The sequence below is a fragment of the Gambusia affinis genome, linkage group LG10, assembly GCF_019740435.1.
Source record: "Gambusia affinis linkage group LG10, SWU_Gaff_1.0, whole genome shotgun sequence".
NCBI lineage: Eukaryota > Metazoa > Chordata > Actinopteri > Cyprinodontiformes > Poeciliidae > Gambusia > Gambusia affinis.
This window is the reverse complement of record NC_057877.1, coordinates 26,850,537-26,876,507: the sequence shown is the minus strand read 5'-3', so window position 1 is coordinate 26,876,507 and position 25,971 is coordinate 26,850,537. Positions and strand designations below refer to the sequence as shown.

The following is a 25,971-nucleotide window of genomic DNA, read 5'->3' as shown; positions in this document are numbered from 1 at the left end:
TGCCACAGCTGGCCCTCGTCCTGCCACAGCTGGCCCTCGCCCTGCCACTGTTGGCCCTCGCCCTGCCACTGTTGGCCCTCCGGCCACTGCCGTTAGTCATGCCACAGCTGTCCCTCGCCCTGCCACAGTTGGCCCTCGCCCTGCCACAGCTGGGCCTCGCCCTGCCACAGTTGTCCCTCGTCCTGCCACTATTGGCCCTCCGGCCACTGCCGTCAGTCCTGCCACTGTTGCATTTTCTGCCACAGCTGTCCCTCATCCTGCCACAGCTGGCCCTCGCCCTGCCACTGTTGGCCCTCCGGCCACTGCCGTTAGTCATGCCACAGCTGTCCCTCGCCCTGCCACAGTTGGCCCTCCGGCCACTGCCGTTAGTCATGCCACAGCTGTCCCTCGTCCTGCCACTATTGTCCCTCGTCCTGCCACTATTGGCCCTCCGGCCACTGCCGTCAGTCCTGCCACTGTTGCATTTTCTGCCACAGCTGTCCCTCATCCTGCCACAGCTGGCCCTCGCCCTGCCACAGCTGGCCCTCGCCCTGCCACTGCTGGCCCTCGCCCTGCCACAGCTGGCCCTCGCCCTGCCACTGTTGGCCCTCGCCCTGCCACAGCTGGCCCTCGCCCTGCCACAGCTGGCCCTCGCCCTGCCACTGTTGGCCCTCCGGCCACTGCCGTTAGTCATGCCACAGCTGGCCCTCGCCCTGCCACTGTTGGCCCTCCGGCCACTGCCGTTAGTCATGCCACAGCTGTCCCTCGCCCTGCCACAGTTGTCCCTCGTCCTGCCACTATTGGCCCTCCGGCCACTGCCACTATGCCACTGTTGCATTTTCTGCCACTGCCCTCATCCTGCCACTGGCCTCGCCACTGCCAGCTGGCCCTCGCCCTGCCACTGTTTGCCACATTCATGCCACAGCTGCCACAGCCCTGCCACAGCTGTCCCTTGCCCTGCCACAGCTGGCCCTCGCCCTGCCACTGTTGGCCCTCGCCCTGCCACAGCTGGGCCGTTAGTCATGCCACAGCTGTCCCTCGTCCTGCCACTGCTGCCCCTCGTCCTGCCACGGCTGTCCCTCGTCCTGCCACAGCTGTCCCTCATCCTGCCACAGCTGGCCCTCGCCCTGCCACAGCTGGCCCTCGCCCTGCCACTGTTGGCCCTCCGGCCACTGCCGTTAGTCATGCCACAGCTGTCCCTCGCCCTGCCACAGCTGTCCCTCGCCCTGCCACAGCTGTCCCTCGTCCTGCCACAGCTGGCCCTCGCCCTGCCACGGCTGCCGTCAGTCCTGCCACTGTTGCATTTTCTGCCACAGCTGTCCCTCGTCCTGCCACTGTTGGCCCTCGCCCTGCCACTGTTGGCCCTCCGGCCACTGCCGTTAGTCATGCCACAGCTGTCCCTCGCCCTGCCACAGCTGTCCCTCGCCCTGCCACAGCTGTCCCTCGTCCTGCCACTATTGGCCCTCCGGCCACTGCCGTTAGTCATGCCACAGCTGGCCCTCGCCCTGACACTGTTGGCCCTCCGGCCACTGCCGTTAGTCATGCCACAGCTGTCCCTCGCCCTGCCACAGCTGTCCCTCGCCCTGCCACAGTTGTCCCTCGTCCTGCCACAGTTGTCCCTCGTCCTGCCACTATTGGCCCTCCGGCCACTGCCGTCAGTCCTGCCACTGTTGCATTTCCTGCCACAGCTGTCCCTCGTCCTGCCACGGTTGGCCCTCGTACTGCCACTGTTGGCCCTCGTACTGCCACTGTTGTTTGTCCTGCCACGGCTGTCCCTCGTCCTGCCAAGGCTGCCCCTCGTCCTGCCAAGGCTGCCCCTCGTCCTGCCAAGGCTGCCCCTCATCCTGCCAAGGCTGCCCCTCATCCTGCCAAGACTGTCCCTCGTCCTGCCAAGGCTGCCTCTCGTCCTGCCACTGTGGGCCCTTTGTCCTGCCACTGATGCCCCTCATGTCCTGCCTACTGTTGGCTCATCCTTGCCATGGCTGTTGTCCTTTGTCCTGCCACGGCTGTCCTTTGTCCTGCCACTGATGCCCCTCATGCTGCCATTGATGCCACTAATCCTGCCACTGTCCTTGTCCTGCTGACAACAAAGAGACATTTTAAAAGTTCATCATGATATATCATTTCATTCTCTCTACCCAGCTGCCTCATCCTGCCATGCTGTCCCTCGTCCTGCCAGGCTGTTCATTTACAGTATGGTGAACTGTTCATCCTGACATGTTGTCCTTTATGCTTCTCTTCAATTATTGTCCTGTTTTCTTTTTTTAAAAAGAATAATTAATTTCATGTTAGCAGGTTCCTCCTGCCACTGTTGTTTGTCCTGCCCAGATTTTGGTAATGGCTGCCCCTCATGAATGGCTGCCCCTCATTTTTGTCATAGCTGTTTTTGTCCTGCCACTGATGCCCCTCATGCTGCTACTGTTGCTCATCCTTCCATGGCTGTCCTTTGTCCTGTCATGGCTGTCCTTTTATTGATGCCCCTCATGCTGCCACTGGCGCCCCTCATGCTGCCTGATGCCACTAATCCTGCCACTGATCCTTGTCCTTTCTGAATGCAGTTTGCATTTCTGTTTGTATCATGATATATCATTTCTGATTCTCGCTCGGCTGTGTCCCTCAGTCCAAAAGATTCATTTTACAGTAATGGTGAACTGTGATTGAAGAAAATTTATTTTTATTGATTCTCTTTAGCAATTTATTCTAATGCTGAACATCCTCAATAATTAATTCATGTTAGCAGGTTCTCTTTTTTTAAGTTGTATCACTCTTTTGTTAAGGGCTGCACAGTGGTTGATAGAGCTTATTTGCCTTGTTGAGAAGGTTTAGCAATTTGATTCTAATGCTGAACATCCTCCTGCATGGATTAGGAGGTTGTCTCCCTTTTTTGTGCATGGTGGGTTCTCTCCGGGTTCTCCGGCTTCCTCCCTGTCCAAAAACTGACTGTCAGGTTAATTGGTTCTCTAAATTCTCCCTAGGTGTGAGTGTGTGTGTGAATGCAGTTGTGCATGTTCTTGCCCTATGCAGACTGGCGACCTGTCTCCAGGCGCTGAACCTGCCTCTCAGTCCGGAGATTTTGGTAATGGATGGTTGCACCATTGAACCTATTAAGGGACAAGAGGGTAAGAAAATGGATGGATGGACTCCTCAATCAAAAAGATCTCAGAAAGTGTCTCAAATTAAGTTCTCTCTGATCCCAAGTAGCACAGGGCTCCCAAATATTTTTATATAGCATTAATATTATGTTATATATGAGTATATATATATATTATATATATGTATATAATATGTCTATAATATGATATAGGAAACTATTAGTCTTGTTCTTTTTTAAATAAGAACTATATCCTAACATACTTTAAATACATACACATAGGTCTTTCTGTCACAATAACAAGATTTATAGTCTTTCTATTTCTCAAATAAACTATTGCGATGCTTTTGTTTGAAGACCTTTGTACACTGATTTAATGGAAATGACTATAGTCTTTCTATTAAAAACTATAGTGTTTCTTTTTAAGAAAGACTATAGTCTTTCTATTTTTAAATAAGACTATAGTCTTTCTATTTTAAATAAAACTATAGTCTTTCTTTTTTAAATAAGACTATAGTCTTTCTTTTTTTAAGAAAGACTATAGTCTTTCTATTTTAAATAAGACTATAGTCTTTCTTTTTTTAAATAAGACTATAGTCTTTCTAAATAAAACTATAGTCTTTCTTTTTTAAATAAGACTATAGTCTTTCTATTTTAAATAAAACTATAGTCTTTCTATTTTTAAATAAGACTATAGTCTTTCTATTTTTAAATAAGACTATAGTCTTTCTTTTTTTAAGACACACTATAGTCTTTCTTTTTTTAAGAAAGACTATAGTCTTTCTATTTTAAATAAAACTATAGTCTTTCTTTTTTAAATAAAACTATAGTCTTTCTTTTTTAAGAAAGACTATAGTCTTTCTATTTTTAAATAAGACTATAGTCTTTCTTTTTTTAAATAAGACTATAGTCTTTCTATTTTAAATAAAACTATAGTCTTTCTTTTTTAAATAAAACTATAGTCTTTCTTTTTTAAGAAAGACTATAGTCTTTCTATTTTTAAATAAGACTATAGTCTTTCTTTTATTAAGAAAGACTATAGTCTTTCTTTTAAAATAAGACTATAGTCATACTTTTTTAAGAAAGACTATAGTCTTTCTATTTTAAATAAGACTATAGTCTTTCTATTTTAAAAAAGACTATAGTCTTTCTATTTTTAAATAAGACTATAGTCTTTCTATTTTTAAATAAGACTATAGTCTTTCTATTTTTAAATAAGACTATAGTCTTTCTATTTTTAAATAAGACTATAGTCTTTCTATTTTTAAATAAGACTATAGTCTTTCTATTTTTAAATAGGACTATAGTCTTTTTTTAAGACTTTAAGATTATAAGAAATCAATTGAGTTCTTATTGACTTAAATATGAAGAATGTTGGACTTTTAACATGATTTCTTAATGCGTTCCTTATTAAAATATTATTCAATTTCCTTCCACATCACAAATATGAAGCATGTCGCATTCACTAAATTACAAATATTTCAACAATATGACAAAATGTCAGAAAAGTCAAAAGACGTTGATGCTTTTCACTGCAAAACACAAAATCTAACCAAGTAACTTTAATGTAGTTTCTAGAGCAAATATCGTCGTCCATTTGGAAAAAGACAAAACTTACTTACAAGTAACTTTTTTGAGCTTATTTTAACTAAATAATTCCATATTATTGATGAAAAAGTACTAGTCCTATTAGCAGATATTTTCACTCATGACGAGGGTAAAATGTCTTGTTCTAACTGAATTAATCTGCCAAAGGAAGTCGTACTTTTTCACCAGTATTAAAGAATTATTCACGTTAAACAAACTCTTCTAGCTCGCTGAAATGTTCGCTGTAAGTTACTTCTCTGATTTCACGTAAGATATTTGCCATAGAAACTAGATTAAAAATTTTGTGTTTTTGCAGTGCTGATTTTAGGCAAATGTCTTGAAAACTTTTCAGCAATAAAAATGAGCTTATTTTAACTAAATAATTTCTTAATATTGATGAAAAAGTCCCTGTTCTACTGGCAGGTTAATTCACTTATAACAAGAAATTTTTTCCTTGTTATCAGAAAAGTAATCTACTAGTTTTTCATCAATATTAAGGAACTATTTAGTTAAAATAAGCTCAAATAGTTACTTTTACTCACTGCACTTGTTTTATTTCAGGTACAGTGAGATATTTGTAGTAGAAACCAGAAAAAAAATGATATGATTTCATGTTTTTGCAGCATTGTAAGGCATTAAATGTAAAATATAGCTCATTAAAGCATAACATAGAGAGAAGTTTTGTCGTTTACCCTGTGAGACGTTGCCTTGGTACTGGCCCGGACCACCTGCTGGTACCACGGACAGCGACATTCCCTGCTGGTATTGGCCCCCCTTGTTCATCATCCCGTCATAAACCTGCTGCCCGACGACGCGGTGCGGCGCCGTGGCCGAGGACGAGGAGGTGGAGATCATGGTGTTGTGCGACTGATGGGAGGGGTTGTGTGAATGTCCGCCCTGCGGAAACAAGCGCCACAAAATGACAATTAATTCACAATCACAACTCGCCAGTATCCTAAAATCAGGTTTTACATTTCTCATATCTGATTTATCGGTCCGTTACCTTTTTCATGAGGTTCTCAGGCGGAACGTCTCTTCGACCGAGTGAGTAGGGAGCCCACTGGTTGCTCCCTGTCACCCCCTCCTGGTCATTATCCAGCATTGCAGCCTGCTGAGACGGTGTCTGAGAAATAGAGAGACAGAAAAATACTGAAAAGGTTCACAGCAGTAATTATCCTGAGCTTCAAGTGGAGAGATTACACTTTTTAACACGATTAATAAGGCTGGAAGATTATGCTTTCCAACTAAAATCAGTCAATTACCGACACAAAAAAAAGCATGTCTGGGTTTTTTTTACTCTTCAGCTTAAACAGATATTTTATTTATTTTATAAATACCTTAAAAATAAGACTTTAACTAAAGTACTTTGATGCAACTTTAAAGAATTTGAGATTCTTTCATTGAAACATAGATGCTAGTTCCACAGAAGTCATAAATTTATTGGTACATTTTTCTGTAGAGTAAAACTGACACAGGTTTAAAACTGTTTAAACCTGATGCTAACTTCAGTCCTAATCTGGTCTCAAATAGACAGATTAGAGTGTTACTTTAATTTTATCAGATTAAAAGTCAAAATTATGAGAATAAAGCCAGAATTTTGAGAAAGAAAAAAAAAAAAATCTGAATTCTGATTTTAAAGTCAATTCTGAGAAAGATTCTGAATTTTGATTTTAAAAGTCAAAATATTTTCAGAAAAAGAATTTTCAAAAAAAAAAAAAAAAAAAAGTCAGAATTTGGAGTCTAAAGTCAAATCTGAGACAAAAATTTAGATTTTTAGACAAAAAAAGCAGAATTTGTAAAGTCAGAATTTTGAATTTAAAGCGAGAAATTTGAGAAAACAGTCTGGATTTTTTCCCCCCAGCAGCCCAAATCCTCTTCCGCATTTTTTCACAGCAAATGTAGTCCACTTTAATAAGTCGCAAATACGATTATGGAATATCATGTTAGATTCATACAAGTCCTATTTAAAAAATTCCTGCGACTCTTCTAGTAGTTTGGATAAAACATGCAGGTTTAAACGGTGACATAAACAGTCAAAAAAAACAAACAGAGAACCTTTAACGTGGTTAAAACGACCATCGCCTGCAGCTCCCAAAAGCTTTTAGCGATCATATGTATGCAGTGACTGTAATCAGGGTTTCAGTTCCCTCATCAGGATACTCACAGTGATGGCGGACGGAGGCGGAGGTAGTGGCAGCCAGCGGCCAGCAGGGGGCTCATGCCTAGTGTTATTGTAAAGGTTAAAGTTCAAAGTGGTGCTGCGCCCCTGGCCGTGACCCCCGCCCTGATAGAGCATGCCCAGGGTGAGCGTGTTGTGCTTTAGGACACCACTCTGATTGGAGGAGACAACATCACATGACATGGGTGAATGACGGGGGGGAAGGGGGCGGAGCCAACACAGCGAGCCAGCACAGCTCCACAGCAAAACAAATATACAAACACTGATATAAAAAAACAACAACAACAACAACAGTGCAGAGTTGCTGAAAGCACAGAAAAATGTTAGCTAGTGATTGGTCAATACACACAAAACAGGAAGTGGATCAGTTCACTCCAGCAACTTTATACACGCTGAACCAAGAGCTTTAAAATGTTACTGGAAAAGTTACAAATCATCAAAACCAGACGTAGTTTTTTGTATGACTAAAGAAGAGTTATGTCTACCTTTCTTAACCTTTTTGTTTTGCCCAATTCTCCTGCTTCTGTCTGAAAGGAATCTTCACGTTTTAATTTTGACCAAAAGAAATAAAAAAATCAGTGGAGAATGGAAAACCTTAAAAGGATAATAAGAATATAATAAGAAGGATTGGACTGGTGTACTACCAATGAATACGTTTCCAAAGATGATTGAGAATAACATAAATGATTTGTGAAATACCATTTTTATGGTAAAGTGTAAACAAAACTGCAATATTTTGACTTTACACAGTTCTGTTTTCTTTTCAGAGATGCCTCCCCAAATGAATCTAGATCTACAACAGGGTGGTATGAATCATTTTGGCCTCAACTGTACCACAGAGAAATTATTTTAAAGTAAATATTTATATTCGTACAGGGAGTTATTGTTTTCAACTTTACTAACATCTGTATACAGATGTGAAGGCAATGTACACTTCAAAAATATCATCTCTGAGAAAGTCTGTGATTCAGAGGATTTCTCAACATTTCTCAGACAAGTGAAAACATATAAAAGGAAGCAATATATTGGAATTTTCTGTCAATTTAAAATTAAATCTCTTTTCTAAAATTTTTTGAATTTTAGATAGAAAAAGAGGAGCAATTTCCACAACAAAACCCAGAAATTTCTAGATTAATTAAAGACATTTTCTAGAAAACTCCACTGTAATTTCAGAGCTTGAAAAGTTGAACATTTCCAAGAAAAAGCTCTGAAATCTTCAGATTATTCTCTGAAATCTTAGAGAGAGAAAAACAGCAACAGAAAAACCAAAACATGGACATTTCTGAGTTTCAAAAGGGAAAAATGTTTAAAAATTGTTGGGGGGTAGGGGGGTGTAGGGGGGGTAGGAGGAGCTTCAAGCAAATGTTTGACTTTTCAAAAAACTTTAAAAAAAAAAAAACCTGAAATTTTGAGATTCACCTCAAAACATTTATAGAAAAAAAAATCTGAGTTTCAAAAACGTTTGACATTTTCCTAAGAAATTTTTTTTAATTAATCTCAAAATTTCTGTTTATTCTTGCAAATGTTCATCTTTTAAAACAGAAAAAAATCTGAAATGTTGAAATTAATAATAAAAAAAGAAATCAAGAAAAAGAAACATGGAAATTTGTCACCTAAAGTCAAAAATGTTCTGACTTTCTTCCTAAATTTTTTTTTATTATGATTTGAAAATTTTTGCTTTTTCTAGCAAATTTTTGAATTTTTTTTAAACCTGGAGAAAAAAAATCTGAACTTTTGAGACTAATTTCAAATAAATTTCTACAAAAAACTAAACATTTCTGAGTTTCAAAAGTGAAAAAGTGTTTAAACTTAAAACTTTTTTCCAGGAAATTTCTGAGGTCTCAAAATGTCTGTTTTTCTACCAAATTTTCAAACTTAGACATTTCATCGTTTTTATAGAAGATTTTAGAGATTAATCTTAAAATATCTGAGGCGCAGGGGTTAAGCACAACCCACATAAGGAGGCCTTAGTCCTCGACGCGGCTGTCGCAGGTTTGATTCCCGGCCTGGTGACCTTCCCCCTTCTCTCATTACCCAACTTCCTGTCAATTAACTATCACATAAAGGCCACTAGAGCCAATAAAACCTTAAAACAAATATCTGAGTTCTCTTGGTGGAAATTTCCTCCATTTTTCTGTCTACAGTGACTCGAATGCGCCATCATACTTCAGTCACTTTTCACTTTGGATAAAATGAGGCGGGATCAGATTGCTCAGTAGGATGGAGATTTTGCTGAACTGAATGTAAGGAAATGTGACTCTTCTAGCACATATCCATCGGCGAGTGTGCGGCTGACCAGGCTGACAGCGACAGTGTGGAGTGGACACATGCAGCCGAAAACGAATCTCGTCAACCTTACAACACAGACTTACACGGATACAGACAGAGGGGGCTTCTTAATGCTGTGTGTTTACGTGTGTGCTGTTAACGCATTTTCTGCTGAACCGGATCTGCTTCGTGTGGACGTACCCGGTCCAACCGCTTGGCCTCGATGTGCCTGAGGAGTTGCTGCCTCCAGTCGGTGGGCATCTTGGAGGTGATGTCCTCGGGTTTCTGCGGGACGACGGGTCTCACTTTGATGGTGTCCTCAGACGGTTTCTCGGGGCAGGTGGCCAGGGTGTAGTCGGGCGGCATCTTCTCCAGCAGGGCGGCCATGGTGGGGCGAGCCGACACGGGCCGGGCCTGCGGGGCGCCAACATGTAGGGAAGAGAGTGACGGGGTGCAGAGGAGGGAACTGTCACAAAGAATATGGTTTTCTAGAGATGCAAAACTTTCAGCATCTAGAGAAACCTTTCAAATGTTTTACACTTTTTAGAATATGACTGAAAAGAGTGTAAATAAATAAAACATTTAGTCTGGATTTTTAAATATTGGTAATCAGCCAGAAAACTGGAATCGGTACAAACAAGCCCTGTCGCAATAACACATTATGTTGGATGATAAATTTCCCCAGAAGATTTTGCGATAAACAATAATATTGTTGTTTTGAGATTATTTTCAAGTAATACAAAGGAAATGATGTAATAATGCAGAGACTCCTTTTCAAACCTTTAAATTCTGAAGCATATTTAACACTGGAACCGGAAGACATTTTAAATATCGGCAATAAATGGTCAAAACAGCAGAAACAACAAAATGAATTATGAAGTTTCTGTGAAGAAAATCGTCCTTGAAAAACAGAGCAAGTCGAGTCCAAAACACCAGACTGAAAACTTTGGTCCTTCAGTTTCTGGACCATAAAAAGAAAAACGGAAATGATTCAGTTTGCCTTCATTCATAATGCATTTAACTGATTTATGGCGATAAGCATCGTGCAAACCTACTATCTTCTATTAACAGCAATCAGCCTGGAGATCTCAGAAGTTTTCAAGCAAAAAAAACAAAAAACAAAACAATTTTAAAGGTTGAAAAGTTGAGAATGGCTAGAAAAAGATATTTTCCATTTTTTTCTAGAACATTTCTGAGATTAATCTCAAAATGTTTCATTTTTGTGCGTTTAAAAAGTCAAAAAATTGTAATAAAAAACTTTTCACGATTAATCTCAACTTTTTTTTTTTTTTAGGAAAAAAGAAACATTTCTAACTTTTGAAACTTTAACATTTCCATATTTTATTCTAGAAAATTTCTGAGAATAATCTAAAAAATTTCAGAGTTTTTTTTCTGGGAGATGTTCAGCTTCTCAAACTCAGAAATTTTCTAAAAAAAACTTTCTAGAATTAATTTAAGAAGAATTAATTTCTTCTTAAATTAATTCTTAATTTAAGAAGAATTAATTTAATTCTTAAATTAATTCTTAATTTAAGAAGAATTAATTTAATTCTTAAATTAATTTAAGAAGAATTAATTTAATTCTTAAATTAATTTAAGAATTAATTTCTAGATTCTTAAATTAATCTAGAAATTTTATAGTTTCGTGGTGTAAATTACCTAATTTCTTCTATTAGAGTGTCATTGTAAGGATTTTGGGAATCAATACAAATAGTTAATTAGTCAATAGTTCAATAATACAAACAAAATAAATAAAACAGTTATTGAAGAAGTACTTGAACACATCTGGAATGCGTTTACATATTCCAGATGCACATTCCAATGGAAAAATGTTTTTTTTTTTTTTTATGTATATATATTCTAAATGTTTCAATATGTAAAAATGCTCTCAAAAACAGAATTGATTCACAGCGCTAAGTCCCGCCTCCTGGCTCTGATTGGTTGTTTCTAGTTAGCACTGGATAAAGAAAAAAAGAGCTGGAATTTTTTTCACTGTCGTGACACAATGACAGTTTCAACAAATATGTAAAAAATTAGTTTTTATAAAACCTAAATACTGCAGCTTTAAACAAAATGAGCGCTGTAGTAAAAACATGTAATTCGAGTTTTGCAAACAGCCACGGAGCTACCATGTGCCCTACTTTCTCCTGCTGAACGGCAGCAGATGAAATGCTTCGCCATCTAATCAGGTATGCTGTCGGACACATCTCTCTGGGTATTTTAGGAACATCTGACTTGTAACGAACCCAGAATATCTTGAAGAGATTATTTACAAAGGAGTGAGTCTTAAAAACAAGGAAGCAGCAATGAGCGCCATCCTCGCTCTGCTCACTCCAACTGAGATGATTAAAGGAAGAAGCTGTTGTAATCCCAGATCCTTAAACTTCTCTGCCAAAATAGGCCATCTCTCTGCATGTTCCAGGAATTATTACACTTACAAGCAACTGCATATGCTGGAGTTCAGGAACCTGAACAGCATCAAAAGAAATAAAATTTTATTAAAGTTGCAAGATTATTACCTAATTCAAGGAAGATGGAATAGATATTTTTGGGCTCTTATTCCAGTGCTAGCCAAGTAGCCAGCTAACGAAATGCTACAAAATGTGTTTTCTCTGACTAGTTTAAAGTTGCCTCTCCTGTATCTGTTGCAACATTCTGCCAGTCAGCTGGCTGAAAGGAAGCTTCAACAGGCCGACTCCAACTAATTACCACCAAACAAGATCTAATATTCTGCATGCTAAGGAGATAAAAAAGTGTTTCTCGTCTCAAGAGTGTTTTGCTTAATCTTATGAATAGCCATCCATGTTTACATCCAGGGTTTCCCCCAGTGTGTCATCAGCCTGGCGGCCTCGCGCGCTGCCGCTGCTTTACCTCAGCGTGGATCGCACGCGCCTCCTTTCACCCAAACTGCACACAGGCTGACCTGTATGGAAATTTACATCAACTTCCTGTGAGGAATTATGTTTCTTTGGAGAACTCAAGGTAAGAGTTTAAACCCATCACATTAGCTCTGGCTGCTCAGCAATATGATCCGCAGGAATAACTTTTAGTAGCGAATTCAGAGGTGTGCGTTGAGTGAGCGGTGAGAATGATTTATCTTTGTGAACAAAGCATTATGTGCGACGTTGACATGTCAACACGCTGCCCGGCGTCTGGTTATGTTTTCCCTGTAAAGTTTATGTATGGCCCCAGTTGGCCGGAGCGTTAGTGGTTAACAAACCAGCGCTAACCTCATCATGCAGGTTCAGCGCAGTGAGGAGATTTTGCGCTCGCCTCGTTGTCATGCATCACCCTGGTTTTATTTAATTTTATTAGTAGTAGTAGTATTTTTCCGGTTACACGATGCATCAAACCGTATCAAATGCGTTGTCTACGCAGAGTTAATGGGACAATCTTGTCCCATTAACTCCAGCAACCACAACAGCTTCTGTGACTCTTATTAAAAACTCAACAGACGCAGAACGTTAGCGCTACTGAAGCTACATTAGCAGCATTGAATTAAATCTTCAGTTTGTTGTTCATCTCTGCACGCAGTGCAGCGGATTGAACTCATCATGCAGAATTTGACTCAGCTTATGAGGTAAAGAGAAGCTGCTAAAGCGCATTTTTTGCGTTACCTGAGATGCGCCGTACGTTTCAGTGCTGTAGCTCCTAGCAGACAGGGGGCGACGCTGAGTCAGACTTTTGGTCGGGTAACCAATCATGGGCTTCTTCTGCTCCTGGTAAGTGGTGTAGTCGTCGTCGTAGCGACCATTTCTCTTGTTGTGCATCATCTGATTTTGGTTGTCAGACATGTTGGAGAGGGCAGAATGCTCCATGGGGGACGAGTAGACAAGAGCCCGACTGTAATGAGGCGGGTCAGTCTGAGTCCAAACAAATAAATAATATTAGTTTGTTTTTATCAGAATCAATGCACAGCACCTATAGTAGCAAATCAGAAGTATAAATTAAATCAAACAACTGAAAGAAGGTGCACATTTTGCACCGTTTACACAAATTTAAATGGGTTTCTCTTTTGGTAAGACATAAAATCTTCATATATCAGGTGCACACTGCAAAAACACAAAATCTTACCAAGTAATTTTGGTTTAGTTTATAGTGCAAATATATTAGTACAATTGAAATAAGACAAAACTAACTTACAAATAATTTTTCAGATTTAGGGGTTTTATCAAGTCAATACATTTTTTTCTCACAAATCTTTGACTTTTCAAGCTCACAATTTTTTTCTAGAAACTTTCTGAGGTTTCTATTAGAAATTTCCTCATTTTTCCAATCTGCAGTGGCCTTCATACACTGTCATACTTTACAAACCGCCAAAAGACGTACATTCTGTTAATCTGGTGCACAATGATTTAAATCATTTTATTTTATTGCTGTATTTTAAATCTATTGGAATGAAGGAGTGTAAACACAAAGGTGATTATATTTTTAGTGGAATGGTCAGAAATACAGCTTAAAAGAAGAAAGACTTGATTTTCTCAAAATACACTGTAAAAACACAAAATCTTGCAAAGTAATTTTGATTTAGTGCAAATACTTTACTACACTTAAAATAACAAAAACTTATAAGGAACTTTTCAGCAAGATTAAAAAAAGCTTGTTTTAAGTCAGTAATTTCTTAATATTGGTGAAAAAGCCCAAGAGCCACTGGCAGATTATTTCACTTATAAAATAGGAGAAACATCTTGTTATAAATTTGGTTTGTCTTATTTCAAATATACTATGATGTCTGCATTAGAAACTCGACCAAAGCCCAGTACTGATTCCATTCTGGCAGGGGGTTCAGACAGAAATTAAAAAAATACTCAAGTTCACGTTACCACTGAACCTACTGCATTATATACTGGGTTTGACCCCAGGAGAAGGTATTGGGAAAAAGGAAGTCCAGTTACTACAGATTCTGCTACTAGTAGCAAGAAAAATTATAACTTTGTCTTGGCTCAAGCTTTTGCCTCCCACCCTTCAACAACGGCAAGAAAGATTGAAGAATGTGTACATAATGGAAAAGATAACAGCAAAACTTCATGTAAAAATGGACAATTTTCTGAGTGTTTGGACCCCAGCTATTTCCCACTTTGGATGGCCACTCTGATAAAGATGCTAAGTGTTATATGTCTCTCTCTCTCTTTCCTGTGAGTCCATGAGAACCTCTCTAAGAAATGTCAATTGCCAAATTGGACTTAAATGTTTGCTGAGACCCCCCCCCCCTCTTTTTTGTTTGTTTGTTTTTTGTTTTTCTTTATGTAAGTGCATGCATGGATATATATATGTGTGTTGGATTCATAATAATCTTAAATAAAGAATGTAAAAAAAAAAAAAAAGAAACTCGACCAAAATTACTTGGTAAGATGTTGGATTTTTGCAGCGCACACTTTATGAATAGTATAAAAGAAAACTGTAATAATTAAAATGTCATAAAAACGTAACAGAAAGGATTTACTATCACTCAATTAAAAGAAATACTTCAATACAGCAAGATTAACGGGTTTGTTTCTGATTACTGTAATTGCCTTCATATATTTATAGCAGAATATGCGTTATGTGGATTAATATAAACACATTTTTGAAGTTGCATATGTTATGCGATGAATTTTAAAGAGGCATTATTTTCTTTGTTTTTTCACTGGCTCATACCTGATGCTTGTACTGAGCTTCCTGTAGCGCCTCCTGCTGGGCTTCATGAACTCTGCGAAACAAGGCAAGCTCAGTAGAGCTCACCAGAGAGTCGGCTCTCCTCAGAAAGCCTGGCCTGGAGCGCTGAGTTGAGATAGTTTGCTGCTGCTGGCTGGACGAGCCGTCCTGGTTGATTGGGGCTTGGGGGAATGAAAACATCTCCAGCGGTGGATACGCGCGGTACCGAGGACTCACAAGCTCTTTGGGTAGCGTCTTTCCCGGTTGACTCAAGTAATCCATGGCCTTTGAGGAGTGGTTTACATAATCTGGTGTGTTGGGGAATGGAGGAGGGATCCTGCGATCTATGGTCACCTGATTGGGTAGAAAGTTAATCAATGAGTCAGTGGAAAGGTTTCAGGCATTATTGTTGACACACTAAGCTTGGTTTTTGGAGAATTATCTGAATTTACCCCCAAAATGCTGCATTTCTTTAAAAAAAGTTTGAACTACGTTGCAACGTGACGACATACCACCCCTCAGCTTCCTTCTGGAGGGAAAAACCTGCCTGGCAATGATGACTACCATTGGTTTAAGCTGTAAATTTGTCAACATTATGAGCTAAATCTTAACTGTACGTGTTACATCCATAGGAAAAAGAGATGTGGTGATTTCCTCCTAATTGCCCACAATCTGATAACTAGATGACAAGCTCCAAGGTGTCACATTTCACTTTTTTTTTATTATTAAAAAAAAAGAAATAGCAAGGGAGAGAGAAGTCCGTCAGTTATGCTAGCTTGACTATGACAATCTTAACATGTAGACGTGCTGCAGAATTCGGAGTGTTTTGCTTCAGTTGGTTATTTTTCTTTTAGTAACGGCAACCCGCACAGCAACTCTGACAGATTATCAGTATGTGTAAATTAGCTAATCGACCACTTCTGTGTTCAGATGATTACTTAAACATCAATCCGGAAAGCATAAAATTGTAATCGAACGAATGTCATGTTTGTGTGTAAAACGTTGACGTGCTGACACATTAGTGGAGCTGTCGTCAGTCAGTTGCCATGGCAACGGACCTGTGCGTAGCGTTAAACCGACAGAGAGCTTCAGTTTTGAGTTGTCTGTGTTATGTTCACTTTGTGGCGCACTGCACTAAATGAATAAGATTTAATTATTGATTTACGTCTCCAGATTTCATTTTGTCAACTGGGTTGCAAGTAAAAGAATCAACTTTTTGTCCTCCAGAGTTGCGCACATGTGCAACATTTCTGGATGTTGCACATAAATGAAAACATACAACATACCTGTATCTACATTTTCTCATCATTTTCTCATTTTGTCTTTTTTCAATGTCATATTTTTTTTTATACATATATATTTGCATTTCTAACCTGGGGGTTGTAGTTCTGGTCAAAATGATAGGCCTTGTGAGGAATGGCAGGTTTTTGATTTTGTCCAGACTGATTGCCGCCGCCGTGTCCTAGGAAGCCCAGCTCATCATCTAACATGGGGGCCGACTGGGACCGCGACATGCTGGTCTGCTCCATGGAACCGGGGAACTCTGGGCGGTCCAAACTGGTCTGCTGCTCAATGGATGCACTGTAGCTTTCCACAGGAATACTGGGCAGAAAGACAAAAATACAAGGCAACATCAGAAACTCAAAGATCCAATCTTTTTCTGATCCGTGAAAGCATCACGTTAGAGATCTTTTCTACAAAAAGAAACTCAACTTTATCTACATTCAGTATAATTTCAAAACAAAAAGGAGATATTTGTGAAAATTGGGCTTCTCTCTCACACATACAGTGGGAAGTTTACTCTGTTAATAATAATAATAAATTATTTTAATTACAACTAATGGTAGGAAGGCTATAAAGAAATATTTTGAATATTATCCATGAACATAATCAGAATGGTCTAAAATCGTTATCAGGAGGCCAAAGACTTACACAAATCACTGACTGTGGGAATCTCTAGAAGTCTCTCTTGACTTACAGACTAAACATGCGCACTGAACTGACCTGTAGACTTTATAGGAGCCAATGTCCATCTCATCAATGCTCTGGGACTTCTTAAACTTGGATCTGGTCTCCTTCATCATGGGGGAAAGTCGGTCGGAGCTTTTACTCATCACCACTGTGACCTTGTTTCCCCCGCTGACGGTGAGCTGATCCTTCCTGATCTGCTCCCCCTGGCTGTTGTGATAGGGCCATGATCCGGGACCCTGCTGCAGCCTGGAAATAACAACACAGGAAATCATAACAGAAACAGAAAAAAAGACAACAAAACAGGCACAACCCCTGCCAGGTGTTGAGTTGCTGTTCCTTTTGTCATTGAAGTCGATTCAAACTGTTTATTTTCGATCAATAATAGTAAGCTACTGATTAATGAGATAATCTAAACTTGACTAATATTTTTTGATCAACTAAGCAGCCATTTACTTAAAAACCTAATTTTTCTCTTGTGGTAAGGGCCGACTGTCTTTACATTTCACAAAAATCAAATTTAATCAAATTATGCCGAATTTAAAAAAAAAAGAAGCACATTATTATATTTTAACATTATTTTGTGTTAGCTGTATAACTCGACAAACAGATAATTGTGGTTTCACATTATTGATTTATAATAATGTGAATGTAATACAAATAATAATTAATTTATATAAATAGCAAAACAGGATCCTTTGGTAGAATTAAAAAAGCAAAATATTAAAAGAATTAAATGTTTAAAAACTTGATGAATATAGAAGGAAACAAATCTACCTTGCTCGTTGGTATCCTGTTTTTCTTCCATCATGTTACATTTTCCCGCTTTTCTGCAATCAGACCCTCGTCCTTTTTAAAGTGGAAGTTGTTTCGTCACCAAGCTCGGCTGAATGAGCGCTATTAATGTGAAACTCAATGAGCTTGTCGAGTGTTTATATTTCAAAACAGAACCGCATAAAGTTTATCTTTCATCCCACACCGGACTCCATTTGGACTGTTACTCTGTTCTGTCATGCAGTGACTCCGTCGCCATATTTCTTTAAGGATGACGAGCGGCGCCCTCTTCTGGATGGCGGCCAAACTACAATACTGAAATAAGGTCTAAGCCAGGGGTGGGCAATCCTGGTCCTGGAGGGCCGGTGTCCTGCAACTCTTAGACGTCTCCCTGGTCCAACATACCTGAATCCAACAGCTGAATCACCTCCCACGTGCAGTCAGGTTCTCCAGAGTCCTGCTAATGACCTCGTTATTTGGCTCAGGTGTGTTGAAGTAGAGATACATCTAAAAGTTGCAGGAGACCGACCCTCGAGGACCAGGACTGCCCACCCCTGGTCTAAGCCAAACCTTCTCAAACTGTGCTGAAAGTGCGACGCCAACAGTTAGCTTACAAAAATATTGTAGTTAAAAATAGTAATGGATAAGTGGCTTAAAACCGGTCACTCAAAAGAACAGCTGAAGATACCGGTGGAAAGAAAACAACGCCAGGATCGATTATCTTCTTTTTCTTTTCTATTATGGCGGATTGCAAGCAACTTTAAGGTGCATACCGCCACCTACTGCACACGAGGGTGTAGCGACCACTTGTCTTATCAGATGAAGTCATAAGTGCTGAGAGTGTTGATGTGTCGTTCACCAGGGATTTGATTCTTTTGAACGCTGTGAACCGTAGGACTCAAGTCTCAGTTGGTGAGAAATTTTCTTTGATTTTTAAAACTTGTCTTGCTTATAATGCTGAAACACAACAGATAAACAATTCATAGAGTGGATCACTTTTATATTTGTTTTTATTTTGATGTGTTTGAATTTATTGGAAAGATTAAAATCCACACTTTCAGAATCTGTAAATAACTCAAAACAAGTCGACTTGCCCTGGTTTGGTAAGTGACCAGTCACATTTACTTAAACACAATAAGCGAGTTAAGAAACTAATATTTTCATTGTAGGTTGTATATATTAATATGTTGTGTTATTGCAGGGCAATTTCAAGTTCGGTGGTCAGTGAGTGTTATTAAATAGGTTCCTCAACTTGAAAACGTTTGAGAAACCCTGGCCCAAGCAGACGTTGTCAGACCATCGATTGGTACAAATTTTAATCTAATAAACCATTAAACCAGTATTAGTTGTAAGTCTATTAACTGTCAGTCGCTCACCTTGAATCCATGTCCTTGCGGTCAGGATTGGGGCTTGAGGTTGGCGTCAGGTCCAGCTTTGAGGGGAAAGCAGTCCTGTCCTCCAATGGGCTGGGCGTCCTAGTCCAATTCTGCCAGGGGTTTTGGGAAGAAGATTGTGGGTCGTTATCCGGGGTGGAGCGCTGGTTACCGTGGTAGGGGAGTGTCTGGGTATCCAGCTCCAAGGGGACTCCTACGATTCGATCTTGCCTGAGGAGGGGCCGGCGGCCATGAGCCGACTGGCTGCGGGGTTTGGAGCCCAGAGGCGGATTACCCTGACTTGTATTAGAGGACATCGGGTCCATCGGCGACTCCTCAGCGTCAAAACCCGTGTTGTCATAGTGCTGAGCCTCCGACCAATCAAAAGGCTCGCTGAGTGGACGCCGATCTCCCCGTTGCTGCAGCGTTCCCGATGGAGGGGTTTCTCTCTGAGACAGCAGGGGCTTGGAGTCAATAGGCTTTGGGAATGACTGTGCAAGTCTACGAAAATAAAACGTATTAGGATTTAGTAATGAAGAGAACAAACTGAACTGTTTCATACTTTAGTCAGTGCAATCATGAACATGTGCCGTGCAGTCCAACCCACTGGCACTTGGAACAGAACAGCTTTCTCTCCATCTCTGATGTTCCTCCTAAACATCAACTGGGCAAAGAACCATGTTTGGAGTAATTATGTTTCTAAGAGGATGGATGCCAAATGCAAGTGCCTTCAAACTCTTTTCGCTGTCATTTGCATCTTTGTAAACAAATATGTTTTACGAGGATGCAGGCAAATAAACAAAAAACAAACAACGCATCACAAATCTGAACAGACTTTGTGAAATAACTAATATGATGCTGAAAAAAATAAAGTAAAAGTGGGATAGAAAGAAGGAGAAACTAAGAGGACGAATGTTTCTAGTGCAGGAGCTTTTCAAGGTCAAACACCAGAAAAATCTGATTACTACACAGAGGATTATTAGATGCAAAAATTAAAATTTTCAGGGATCCCACACATTTTGTATCTGCATATGTTTATTTTTGAAGACTCAAAGCAGAGTTTCTCAGTCCTCCATAAAAATACACAAGTATATTAACCGTAGATACTCAAAAAGTTTGAGGTTTTAACACAAAACATTCCGTAAAAACAGAAAGGAAGGAAACACCTTCTCTTTTTCTATTTGTTGATGACTTTCACTTAAAAACTTAAATAACTTCTAATTATTATACATTTTAACTATAACTGCTATCTGATATATTTAACAAACGGATATTACAAGATTTAATCTCAGGTAAACACATTTATTGAAAATATTGAAAATTATTTGTCAGTAATACACAGTCTGACTTTAATAAAAACTAATCATCACGCCTGAGGCTACATTTGTAAGAGATTTGGTTTGCGATCTAAGATAATTTTTTTTTACTGCTGTTCATTACTGCGACACAGAAACCAGATTCAAAACACGTTTTGACATTAATTTTTAATGCGATTCTCAGTTCCACATACGTCAGCTTATATCATTAATGTGCAATACCCTGCGCAGAGGAACCATGCCTCTTTAATTGGTTCTTTTCATCTCTCTGTGCAAAAAGCAACGCGCCTCCAAACAGTGAAGCAGGAAGCCTTTTCAAACCAGAGAAAGAACAAACTGAACGGCAATCTGCAGCATCTTAACAAGAGTCTCTGACCTTCGCGAGCAAACAGACGGGCGAGAAGGTTGCACAAAGATGGAGGGAAAAAAGAGAAAAGATGGAGCGAGTTGATAGATGGGTGAGATATGCAAGAGATGGAGAAAACTGCAGGAGAAAACTTGATAATAGATGAGATGTTTGATGAGAACATACACTGCAAAACACACAATTTTACCAAATATCGGTCGAGTCTCTAGTGGAAATATTCTAAAACACTTGAAATAAGACAAAACTAACTTACAAGTGACTTTTTAGCAAGATATACGAGCTTGTTTTAAGTAAATAATTCTTTAATATCAATGAAAATGGGGAATTATTTCACTTATAATCAGGAGTGTCACTAGGTTTTAAACACTAGGGGGGCTTAGACCCCAGGAGATAAACGGACATAATTTCTCAAACAGCAACAAAGACAAACAAGTTGCTTTCCTACTTTTAAAATAGTATTCAGAGTAACAGAAGCCTCTACAAATGTTATGAAATATGATTGTAAACGGCTAATCAATATGATAAAACAACTTCCAAGCAAATGTTGCCAACATGCAAATGTTGTTCACCCTCTAAGTAAGTGCAGCTATATTTCCCAGACTATTTTTAAATAAAGTAAAGGGAAACTGACAGATTTCTGATCATATTTAATTTAAAAATGAGATTTTAAACTGATATTCTGGCAACATTATATTAAATTTGTTGACAAACAAAAAAGTATAGCAGCAACAAACAACAAAAAAAACCACCAAATTATTCAAGGGGGGTCTTAAGGGGCTCGAGCCCCCATAAAATAGATCTTGCAACGCCACTGCTTCTAACAAGACATTTTCCCATGTAAAAGTGAAATAATCTGCCAGTGGATCTAGTATTTTATCATCAATATTAAGGAAGTAATAACTCAAAAATATACTTGTGAGTTACTTTTGTCTTATTTCAAGTGAACCAAGATGTTTCGTCTGTAGCAACGAGACAAAAATACTCCATAAGATGTTTTGTTTTTGCCGTGGTACATGAAGCCGGTGTGTTTACCTGTTGGTCCAGTGTGTTTGAGGGGCCTGGTCCTTACTGGGGGCGGGCAGGGCAGGGGTGTGTGCGTGCGCATGAGTGTGTGTGTGTGGGTGTGAGTGTGAGTGTGTGTTGGCGGATGGATTGGAGGAGCCCGAGGAGCCCTGTGAGGGTGAGTAGTCAGAGTAGGTGGCCGAGGAACCGCTGTGGTTCAGACAGTGGAGTTTATCCACCTCCTCGTCTGTCGACTCTGGACACAGAAGAACAAACGTCTCTTTATAAAATGTCTTACAACACTTCTAATGACAGAATAAATAGCTTTGTGCTGCACACAGTCACATTATGGCAAATTTTACTGTTTAATTTTAGGCTTAAGCAGAGATGGGAAGTAACTAGTTACATTAATATGAAGGAGCTTTTTGAAAAAAAATTACTTTTATTTTTACTGTGCTGTTCTGGGTTCATTTTCTATAAAGTATCGCTACTGTAACTTGAGTAAAATGTCTCGGTTTTTTTATCCACTGAATGAAAACCAAACATATTTTAACAAAAAAAAGAAAAAAAAAGAAAAACGATTACCAGACACAGACTTGAAGTTTGTGTTAAAGGTTATAAGTTTTTTTATTTAAAGAAACTGATTTAGAAAATTTTCTTCTATAATTTTTTGTTAATTTTATAAATTATTGTCATTTTGGTCCTTAATCCCCCCCCCCCAAGTTTCCAACTAACTTTATATTTTGGATGATGTAATTTTTAAAAATTAAATGATTGATAATTTGATGAGTTATTCTGTACTCAAGTAGACTTTTCACCAAATACTTTTTTACTTTTTACTTGAGTAATTTTGGATACTTCTTACTTTTACTTGCGTAAAAATAAGTTGAAGAATTTCTGCTCTCTTATTTGAGTGCAGTTTTCTGATACTTAATGCTAAAAATAAACTATTTCAGATATTTATAGGTGACCTATTTTGCTTCCCTGAACAGATTAGGATCGGCCTAATGTTCACTACATTTTTTTAACTAAATAATTCTTATATACTGAGATTTTAGTCTGCTCAGTTCTTTGGTTGCTAGGTGACGGGCTAGGCTTTGCTGGGTTGCTAGGTAACAGCCTGGGTTGCTAGGTGAGGGGAGGTGCCTGCTAATACCAGACGTTTTTGAAGCAGCTTATTATTCAGACACCAAAAAACATGAACTTACTGCCAAAAAATGGCTTTTTTAACTGTTTAAGTGGTTTTCAGAAGTGTGTAAAAACACAAATGGAGGTATGTAAATTTATCATCATGCGTCCCTTGTAACGAATGTTTTCACAGCTGTAAATTTGAATAAATTAGTTTTTCACTGACTAAACCGCTGCAGACAGACATAGAAACCAAATATGAAGCAAAGCAGATGAGCTGTTTGGGTTTTCGATTCCCTGTAGAGCTCACATTAAAGAGCTATTGTTTGTACCAGAGAAAGAGAAATTAACTCTTCCTTGGAAGAAGCGATTAAAGCTATAAATAAATCGAGCTAGCTAATGTTTTTTTTACAAGCTAAAATTAGCTTTGTTTCCTTCAGATGAAAGAAATGCCTGTAGGGTAAGTAAATTAAAACAGGGCAAACAAAACACTGCTTATACCAGACGGAGAGGTGCATATAGAGGTTCAGTGAATCTCTCTCGCTGTAATGTGTTGCAGTTAATCTGCCTCACGTTGTGACTAATTAATGGACATCATTGCAACATGCCTCAAAGTTCCTAAAAATAAAACCATTAAGTTATCATTTGCAGCTTTGTGATTGCATCTCTGCATGATGCAATACCTTTCTTATCCTTCCCCAGCAGCACCACCTTTGGTTTGTACATTGGTGTCTCCACCAGCGTTGGCCTCATGTCGGAGATGCGGATGTCATTAGGAGAGCCGCCCATCGAGTCCTGATCAAGGATAAAGAAACTCGGTCACTGTAACGCATGTCTAAATACGCCCAGGTCAGGTGTGCAAAAGGAACAAGAAAATAAATGAAGCATTATTTCACTTTGAAAGAGTTAGATACCAGCTTCAAATTAAGTGCATTTATTCAGCGCAAATTTAAATACCACAATTATTATTTTTTATAATTTATTACACTTAGTATCTCTGCACTGCAAAAACACAAAATCTCACCAAGTAATTTTTGTCATCTTTCTAAATATCTTAGTTCACATGAAATAAGATAAATTAAATTACAAGTAACTTTCACTTGTCACAATCATTTTTTTTCTATGTTATAAGTTAAATAATTTGCCAGTGGAGCTAGTACTTTTTCATTGTTATCAAGGAATTATTTTCTGAAATCAAGCTTCTATATTTAGCTAAAAAGTTAGTTTTGTCTTATTTCAAGTGCACTAAGATATTTGCACTGTGAACTAAACCAAAACTACTTAGTAATATTTTGTGTTTTTACAGTGTGCTGCTTAATTTCCCAGTTCCTTTTCATCAATAGTGCATTACTTCTTCACACAGCATTTTACCAAGGATCATGCAGTGAGACCTAGCAGCTGAGACACAAAGATCTGAATTATGTTATATTTACAGGCTGACAAATGAAAAGAAGAAATTAAAGATTTATAGGACAAGCCTGTTCCTTTTTTAGTAAATTATTGGTTTGTAAAACAACCTTTTATATTTGCTGCTTTTTTTGCTATCTAAATTTACCAAAAATGAAGCTAATCCAAATCCTTTAAATTTTGTGCCAATGCTTTTTTTTTTTTTTTTTTGCCTAAATCAATTACTAACAGGGGATTTCCACACTAAATTAAGATTTGACTTTTATGCAACAGCAGTAAAAGGAAATATGTTTTGAAGTTTTGTATACATATATATATATATATACACAAATAAACAGCAAAGCATCATAACCCATCAACATGTTTTTGTTCTTGGACATTCATTTCAATAAAAATATGTTTTATCCCTTAAATGACTGCAGGAATCTTGTATTAAACGATATCAAGAAAAACAGAACAACCCCACAGTAAACACTGTACTCCTGTTTTTATGAGCGAGCAGCGTCAGTTTTGTACCTCCGAACTTTCTGTCAAGTCCTCTTTGTCCTTCCTCTTGGGAATGTCGATGCCAGAATTATGCATTGATCCTTGATCCATTCGCTGAGACTGAGAGAAGTCCTGCATCTCTCTGTCGGTCACCTGGCAAACATTTTCATTTCGTCCGTCAAATGAATCAAACACCTGCATCAACTGAGCAAAGTGAGAGGTTAAGACACGCTGTGGTCAAACACGTTTCATTTTCTCATCAACATCATGAAGTCACAGGTTCTGATTCAGGTGCTCTGAACAGTTACCATGGCAACATCTAAACCTGACAAACACATTTGCAATGAGACTACAACAGTGTCTGACCTCACAAATGCATGTCTAAATCTTATGGAAAGCGTTCACCGAACAGTTAAAGCAGCAAACAGAGAGACAACGTGATACGTAACGTTTTTTTAAAATATGGTTTTCTTTTATATATTTGTGAAAACTGTCACTATGTCGTGACAGTAAAATACGAGTCAGACAATCTGTGAAAAGATCAAACTTCTCCACTTCCTCCCTGATTTGCTGTTGGTGTCTGAAGAAATGCACCGGTCAAAAACAACCAATCAGAGCCAGGAGGAGGGTCTTAGCGCTGTCAATCATCTCCATGAATAAAATACACAGTTTCTTTTGGTGATGACACACATCAAAATGAAAGTTGAAGGAGTTTTCTTTATAAATTTGTAATTCTGTATTTCTACAACATAAAAGCACTTTGAACCACCATGCTGCTGAAATGCACTATACATATACATTGATTGATTTATCAATGGAGGCCATTGATAAATGGGGGAGGACATGAGCATGACTAACAGCCCTAAGCCCCGCCTATGGGCTCTGATTGGTTGCTTATAGTTAGCAGTGGGAGAAGCAGAAGAGCTAAATTCTTTCAGAGTTTATCTGCCTTGTACCATGACAGTTTCAAAAAAATATTTCTTTTTCTGAATATTTTAGGCAATATAGTGAATTCTCTGCCTGTGATTCACCAGTAATGTTTAAATAAATCCAAATTTTGTAAAAACAATGTAAAATTCAGATTAGGACATGAAATAATGAGGAAGTTTGTACAGTTTTCTGCCTCTTTCTTACCTCTTTTGGGGGCAGGGGCCACGGAGGCTCGTACTGCTCTTTGCTGAGGTGTGCATGCTCCATGTTGGTTCCTGCGGAGGTGGCAGTGCCTGAGCTCAGCTGGTGCTGGTGCCCATGTCCTGGATGCATGCTTTTACCCACAAGACTCTGCACTGATTTGACCATGTTCTTCAGATCCTCAGGGTACGGCGTTGGGTAGCGCTTCAAGTTTATCTCCACCTGAAGCCAACAGAAACATTTAAATCTGGGCTGTCCAAACTTTTGGTCCAAAACTGTAG

General features: G+C 39.0%; 1 protein-coding gene across 19 annotated transcripts in view; it reads right to left on the bottom strand.

Moving 5' to 3' along the window:
• Window positions 1-25,971, bottom strand: part of lrrc7 (leucine rich repeat containing 7) — a 178,276-nt gene that overhangs the window by 25,219 nt on the left and 127,086 nt on the right. For 16 of the 19 annotated variants that reach the window (XM_044130270.1, XM_044130273.1, XM_044130272.1 and 13 more), the window contains 13 exons: window positions 25,694-25,912; window positions 24,590-24,763; window positions 23,350-23,461; window positions 21,569-21,794; window positions 18,857-19,354; window positions 16,743-16,955; window positions 16,112-16,340; window positions 14,742-15,092; window positions 12,722-12,967; window positions 9,306-9,518; window positions 6,822-6,989; window positions 5,661-5,780; window positions 5,350-5,554 (listed from right to left, as the gene is read on the bottom strand). In XM_044130270.1, coding sequence (XP_043986205.1) covers window positions 5,350-5,554; window positions 5,661-5,780; window positions 6,822-6,989; window positions 9,306-9,518; window positions 12,722-12,967; window positions 14,742-15,092; window positions 16,112-16,340; window positions 16,743-16,955; window positions 18,857-19,354; window positions 21,569-21,794; window positions 23,350-23,461; window positions 24,590-24,763; window positions 25,694-25,912 — 2,974 coding nt within the window. The remainder of the gene's footprint in view (window positions 1-5,349; window positions 5,555-5,660; window positions 5,781-6,821; window positions 6,990-9,305; window positions 9,519-12,721; window positions 12,968-14,741; window positions 15,093-16,111; window positions 16,341-16,742; window positions 16,956-18,856; window positions 19,355-21,568; window positions 21,795-23,349; window positions 23,462-24,589; window positions 24,764-25,693; window positions 25,913-25,971) is intronic. The other 3 variants (XM_044130276.1, XM_044130283.1, XM_044130271.1) reach the window with 2 other exon arrangements.